Source organism: Aplysia californica, unplaced genomic scaffold (genome assembly GCF_000002075.1).
Source record: "Aplysia californica isolate F4 #8 unplaced genomic scaffold, AplCal3.0 scaffold00032, whole genome shotgun sequence".
NCBI classification, from domain to species: domain Eukaryota; kingdom Metazoa; phylum Mollusca; class Gastropoda; order Aplysiida; family Aplysiidae; genus Aplysia; species Aplysia californica.
Window position 1 is genome coordinate 1,080,505 of NW_004797302.1, and position 7,699 is coordinate 1,088,203.

General features: G+C 39.7%; 1 protein-coding gene across 1 annotated transcript in view; it reads right to left on the reverse strand.

Annotated features, from left to right (window-relative positions):
• The window catches only part of LOC101851918 (solute carrier family 23 member 1), a gene marked incomplete in the record, with an annotated part of 49,168 nt that overhangs the window by 7,393 nt on the left and 34,076 nt on the right, over positions 1–7,699 (reverse strand). Inside the window, 4 exon segments of the mRNA XM_013091312.2 lie at positions 62–191; positions 2,296–2,399; positions 3,450–3,599; positions 6,149–6,305. Coding sequence (XP_012946766.1) covers positions 62–191; positions 2,296–2,399; positions 3,450–3,599; positions 6,149–6,305 — 541 coding nt within the window.

Here is a 7,699-nt window from a genome sequence, read left to right on the forward strand (position 1 = left end):
TTCTTCTTCTTCTTCTTCTTCTTCTTCTTCTTCTTCTTCTTCTTCTTCTTCTTCTTCTTACCAAACATGACGTAGAAGAGCCCCCCGACAACAGGATCCGGGATGGTGACAAAAAGAGCGCCAAACTTGCCCAGACAGCCCAGGAGGATCATGATGACGCCAGCCAGCTGTACGACGATTCGACTGCCCACCTGCACACATTATATAAAACACAATTGATAACGACATTGGTATCCTTTCTTATAGCTGTTATTGCAGAGGGTATGCTCTTTGCCAACGCACGCAGAAGATGTGAGTTTTTAGTTTTAGTAAGTGTTTTACGGCACTTGCAACACAATAATTTCATATAAGTGCCGAAGATTAGAGGTGTTACAAGAGAGTAACAAACACGAAAAAGAAGGACGGGAGAAAAAGACGATAGATGTTTGATAGGAAAGAAGAAGCAAACCAGACCAGAGCATCCGCCAACCACCCACAGATGTGAGTTTGGTTCCCGAGTATGGAATTATAAAAGAACCCGCAAAAACCCATTCCGAAACCACCCCCACCCCACAAAAAACAAAATTAAATTGAAGTACCCCAATGTGATACTTGGGAAACATGGAGGAGATGCATGGAAAGGGACATGATAGAAATGAAGCTCACTTGGAACGAGCTTGGAAGGATGGCTCAGGACAGAGATAAATGGAAGGAGCTCGTATGTGGCCTATACCCTGCCAGGGGTGAAAGGCATTGATGATGATGATCCCAATGTGTCCTGAATGTGAGGTGGGATGGTAGATCTTTCTCGATCAGTGTTAGACCTGGCTGGCAGAGTCATGCAGCCCGCTTCCTAAACGATCTAAACTGTGTCTATGGATTTATAAAACTATTGCAGTTACGCTATTCATTTATCATCAGGAGATTACATGTTATCGACACAGCTTTTTTCTTCACACACATAAAAAAAAACTTTCTAGGATTTAGTACGAGTTTTAAGGAACGTGCAACATACACACGTGTAAGTCATTTAAGTGCCAAAAATTAGCAGTTTTTGCAAGAGAGTAGCATACAGAGAAAGAAATAGGAGAGATAAGGACAACATATTCTTTATGGGACAGAAGGAGCAAACCACACCCGAGCACCCGCCAATCACCCATTCACTCAACGGCAGTCGTAGAAAATCCACAGGTTTTGGAACGCACACACACCGGAGAACCACAAACAACACAATACAGGAGCTTTAAGCCAAGTATGGACACATATCGGACTGCCGGCCCAACACGGCCCGTGGGTAGTTTCAGCCTTGCCAGTGAGTTGATCCTGTGAGTCCATTAATAACCTCCTTGACCTTATAGCTTTCTATTAATAACCTCCTTGACCTTACGACCTATTAATAACGTCCTTAACCTTTGCAAAGATTCTCTACTACGATCTTTGACCATATGACCTTCTATTAATAACCTCCTTGACCCTAGGATCTTCTATTAATAACGTCTTTGACCCTGATCTTCTATTAATAAACTCCTTGACTTTTTAGGACCTTCTGTTAATAACCTCCTTGACCTTACGAGCTTCAATTAATAACCTCCTTCACCTTGACCTTTTATTTAATAACATTCTTGACCTCAGAACCGTCTATTAATAACCTCCTTAACTATAGGGCAATCTATTAAGTCCTTAACCATAGCACCTTGTATTTAGTCATTAACCTTAGGACCGTAGTATACTAATAACCTCCTTGATCTTAGGACTTCCTATTGATAATAATAATAATAATAATAATAATAATAATAATAATAATAATAATAATAATAATAATAATAATGATAATAATAATAATAATAATAATAATAATAATAATAATAATAATAATAATAATAATAATAATGATAATAATAATAATAATAATAATAATAATAATAATAATAATAATAATAATAATAATAATAATAATAATAATAATAATAATAAATGACATTTATATAGCGCTCAACCCCGAATAAAGTACACAGGCTCTGAGCGCTTTACAATACAGTACAACATACAACAACAGTAACATGAAACGTTGTGTTCTGACTAAAGAAAATTATTCTAAATATTCATCTTATTAATTTAAAAACAGAAACGACTTCAGCTGACATTTGAATGAATCAAAATATTTGATTTCTCTCAACGTACTTGGTAAAGCATTCCAGGTCTGGGGGCCTTGGTATTCAAATGCCCTTTCACCCATTGTTTTAAGTTTCATAGATGGTAAAATAAATTTCTTTTTGTCAGCTGATAACCTCCTTCCTTGACCCAGTTTGTCCTGACCTTCGTGATGCCGATGGCGCCGATGTTCTCGCTGTAGGACGTGTTGCCCGCCCCTGTGCCCCAAGCCCCGGCCAGCAGACACGTAATGCCTTCCATGCCGATACCTGAGGATGAAACAAGGAGATTAAAAGTAATCTAAACTCCTTGGGATGAAAGCATAGAATGGCACCTTGTTGTAGACTGAGGGCGAAGCAAACCTCCCTTTTTTCTTCTCTTTTTGACGTTTTCTCTCACGTTCTCTTTCTTTTTTTCTTTCTTTCTTTCTTTCCTTTCTTTCTTTCTTTCTTTCTTTCTTTCTTTCTTTCTTTCTTTCTTTTTTCTTTCTCTCTCTCTCTCTCTCTCTCTCTCTCTCTCTCTCTCTCTCTCTCTCAAGGGATCTGTAACGTGCGCAACTTGCATACGGGCCCTCTGAGATGTTTCGCCCTCGTCCGAGAAGGCTAGGTGTAGATCTTTTCTACCATAAGATCAGGGGAGTGGCTGAGAGACAGCAGTAAGAAGGAGCCAAGTAGAAAGGCTATAGAAAGAGTCAGGAGCCCAGAGGAGAGGGGGCAAAGGAGGTGAGGGGGTGGGGACAGAAAGAGGATTCGAAAGCAGACGAAAGAACATTGGTTGAGAGCAGGAAAGAAGGTGAAAGGAGATAATTTTAGAGAAGAAAATTTTTTCGGTCGCTACCCGGATTCGAACTCAGGACCTTTGAATAAGAGACCAACGCATTAACCTCTAGGCCACGATAGCCCCCCGAACTCATGTGGTGTATGCGTATGACGGTGCGCCGCCTAACTGCCGCTCCACAAGGCAACGTTTATTACCCTCTCGAGTTACTGCACTGCAAAAATTCCCAATAGAGCAAAAGTTCATAATAGTAGCTTACGCTGCTCTTGTCTTCTGCATTGTTCTTACTACTGTAAAAACCGACATGAGGAGCCCCCTCCCAACCCCCCTCCAAAAACAACCACCCCCCAAAAAAAACAACAACAAAACAACCCCCCCCCCCCCATAGATAGTTTATCTTTTAAAAAATGAACACAAATACGCAGTAAATGAAAACCTAAAACATAAATAGATACCGAATAGATACGCTTATGGTAAAAACATTTTAAAAATATATAAATGAAAATAAATACATACATAAATAAAATAGATAGTGACCTCACCTCTATTTACAGCACTGCTTGGAGGGGGTGTCGCCCCGGACAATCTTGCGCATGCGTAGTAATCTCCCACGGACTCTATGATAGAGGCGACAATGGCGGCGATCATTCCCAACAGTGCCGCCACAGTCACAGAGGGCTTGCCCCATTGACCTGGAGAAAAACCAACTCAACTTGTGAGTATTTTTTAGTTTTCTATTCTTTTTCTTTCCTTTTCTTTCTATGTGTCTTTCTTTCCCTCTGTTACGGTGGGCTTGCCCCATTGACCTGGAGAAAAACCAATCCAAGTTGTGAGTATTTTTTTCGTTTTCGTTTTCTTTTCTTTCTATGTTTTTCTTTCTATCTGTTACGGTGGGCTTGCCCCATTGACCTGAACAAAAACTAATCCAAGTTGTGAGTATTTTTTTCGTTTTCGTTTTCTTTTCTTTCTATGTTTTTCTTTCTATCTGTTACGGTGGGCTTGCCCCATTGACCTGGAGAAAAACCAATCCAAGTTGTGAGGATTTTTTTCTTTTTGTTTTGTTTCGTTTTTCTTTTCTTTCTATATGTCTTTCTTTCTATCTGTTACAGTGTTCAAGTTGTGCGTATTTTTTTCTTTTTCTTTTTCTTTTCTTTTATTTCTATTTATATATCTTTCTTTCTATCTGTTACTGTAGGCTAGCCCCACTGACCTGAACAAAAACCAATCCAAGTTGTGATTATTTTTTTTCTTTTTCTTTTCTTTTCTTTTCTTTTCTTTTCTTTCTATATGTCTTTCTTTCTATCTGTTACAGTGGGCTAGCCCCATTGACCTGGAGAAAAAGCAATCCAAGTTGTGAGTATTTTTTTTCTTTTTGTTTTGTTTTGTTTTGTTTTTATTTTCTTTCTTTTTATCTGTTATCTTGTGATATTTTTTTTCTTTTCCTTTTCTTTTCTTTTCATTCTATATGTCTTTTTTTCTACCTGTTACCTTTTTAATATTCCTTTTTCTTTTTCTTTTCTTTTCTTTCTAGATCTATGTCTTTCTTTCTATCTGTTACCGTAGGCTTGCCTCACTGACCTGAACAAAAAAAGCAAATAAAAAAGTTTTGAGATTTTTTTTTCTTTGTTTTTCTTTTCTTTCTATATGGCTTTCTTTTTGCCTGTCTGTCTTTCTTTCTGTTCGGAAGAGGAAAAGGAGTAAACGGTTGGGGGGGGGGGGGGGGGGGAGGGAGAGGGAATAGAAGGCAGTCGAGGCAGGAATAGACCCCGAGCAACTTACTTGGAACACCTTAACAGACGGGTTAAGGGGAGATGTACCCCCCCCCCGGAAAATTTCTAAACGAATTATTTTTATTCACTTTTCTGTAATTGTGCAAGAAGTTAACAGGGAAAGAGGATGTACTAAAGGTGAATTTGTTGATTTTTCCACCTGAAAAATGGGTCTCTGTGGTGTCCATCTTGGATTTTCAAACCAATTTCATAGTGCAGAAGAATTTCATAGAAAATATTGAAACTACAGCCTGTAATTTGGCACACAAGTACACACCTATATGGACTGTAGATTTATTGGAGGATTTTGACTTATCTCTAGAAATAAAAAAAACGTGAGCCCAAAGTCAGTGGACCCCTGAGAGTCAGACGATGAAACTTTGGGGCATATGTTAAAAAAATTGAATATTTCCACAAGTCACCAATAATTCCCAATATCCTCAAAGGGATCTTCATAATAGATATTAAAGCACATGTTACCAAATTTGAAGCTTCTAGCTTTTGTAGTTTAAAAAAATCTCTTTACACCAAGGAGGTCACCTAGGTTGAAAGAGCAGATTTTGAGAAAAACAGAAAAAAACAAGAATTTTGTCAAAGGACTTTTAGTTCAATATTCACATTTCAAAAGCCCTTTCAGGTCATTTAGGTTTTTTTCCCAACAGTTTCGTCGTTGTCACCCGATAAAACAGATGTCAAGGGATGTTTTTCCGTTTAAAAAAATCGATATTTTGAATTTTAAAAATTGTCATTCTCTGGGATAGCCAACCCGGGCTTAAGGGGAAAGACGAGGATAATAACATACGTTCTTTGAGGGCATCAGATCAGGAGAGAAGTCGAGAGAGACACAGTAGGAACAATATCACTCCTCTACCACAATAGACGACAGCCTTGACGATATGGCCGAAACCCAAAAACCTCTTTTTGAACGGTGTATCACTTGCGGATGGGGTAGGGTAGGGTGGGGGGGGGGGCATGAGTACACTTGCACGGTTATTTGCTTTTTTGTGAGGGCCGAGGAACAGCGCAAGTGTTCATCGTGGTGGATTCCTTCTTAGGAATAAAAGGTGGGGATTAAGATGGAAGCCACAAGGAAAGACGAAAAAGGGAAGGCCTAAAAGAAGTAACATACTATACTATATATTTCAACGCCATTAAAATGCGCAAAGAGTCGAATAAAATTTTACCCCTCCCCCCTCCTTCCCCAGCCACAAGCACACGTTTATTAACATCAGTTTTATGGAACTTGCAACGCAATTAGGTCATAATAGCTTCAAAGAATAGATGTGTTACAAGAGAGCAACAAACACAAAAAAGAAAGAAGAGAGATAATGACGATGTAACTTTGATAGGAAAGAAGGATGAAACCACACCAGAGCACTCGCCAACCACCACCACCACCCCCCCACATACACTAGGTAACGAAAAAAATAATTATAATATTGTACTTAATTCTTTTTTTTTTCTAGACTCACCTGGGTACGGAAAGCGGAACCATTCGGATTCCTCCAGTACTTTGATCTTGGTATCTGTGCGAGCTCCGTAACCCCATTTCTTGGGGTCATCAGTGAGCACGTTTGTTTCCGTGAGAATAACGCAGACCACCCACGACACAATCACTGCCATCAGCACCTGCGACATTCAGTTTGCTGAATTGTATCGTACAAACACACACGAATACAGACATTCAATTGATGCAATTGAAGGCAACCACAATTTTCCTTCACGGTTGGGAAAAAGCTATTATTTTGTCACTACTTGATCAAGGACATCTCACTTCGAACAGAGCTGAAGATTTCAAAATTTCAAAATCATATGAAGTCAGTCCTGTTGAATGGATGTGAGATATGGAACGCATCTCAGACTTGCACAAAGAGGATTCAGTTTTTCTTGAACAAGTGTCTAAGGAAGTTACTGAGGATCAGATGGACAGACATGGTCACCAACGGAGAAGCATTAAGGAGAACAAGCAAAATCCGGTCAGAGATGAGGTGGGAAGAAAGCAGTGGCAATGGATTGGACATACTCTGAGGAAGTCTAGCAGCTGCATAACAAGGAAAGTGCTGGATTGTAATCCATGAGGTAAAAGATCAAGGGGAAGACCACGTGGAACCGGAGAAAAGTCACTGAATGTGATGGACAGAAAAGTGTGAAGACATGGAATAACATCTAGAGGCTAGCCCAGGATAGGGAAGAATAGAAAGTGTCTGTTCGTGGCCTGTACCCAGATCAAGGATGAGAAAGAAAATGATGATGATGATGATGATGATGATGATGATGATGATGATGATGATGATGATGATGATCATGATGATGATGATGATGATGATGATGAAATCCTACTTTCTCCTAAAGAAAAAAGTTCTTGATTGTCTTGGTCATCATTTATTTCATGTCATACGTTTGAGGAAAACAATCAATCAGAAGGATGTTGCGCTTTGCAGGGTCAGATCTTTTTCTTGTGACATGCTCAAACAAACTTCCAGGTCAAATTTGATGACGCAAAACTCAAGGCCAAATGGATATAAATGCTGCGTTAATTAGAGGCGTCGGAAGCCTAGTGGTTAGGCTGCCGTAGGCGTAATCGTAAGATTGAAGGGTTCGGGGTTCGAGCCTCAGCTCGGTCATATGATGTGTCCTTGAGTAAAGAACTCCACAGGAATTTCCTATTTGACTCGATCCTTTCGGAGATGGACGTGACATCCAGAGGTCCCACCTCTTGAATAACGTTATAGTATTGATCTGGGCTTTTAACATCTACCATTTCACAATTTTTTTCAGAGTAATTAATCAGTCGACCAGCCTTCATATGTATTAAACAGACAGTGAGCACCAGGCAGTACTCAGCTACTATCATCGACTTGCACTCCCAGATTAGACCGCACACTGTCATGGCCGCCATTCTTCGCTCTTTACAAAATCTTGTCTGCGTAGTGGGTACACAGCGGGCCGCGTCATTCTTCACAAACAGAGAGCAAAACACCAGTCTCGTGTTCATTGCGAGCACCTTTGCTCTCCCTGCCCCC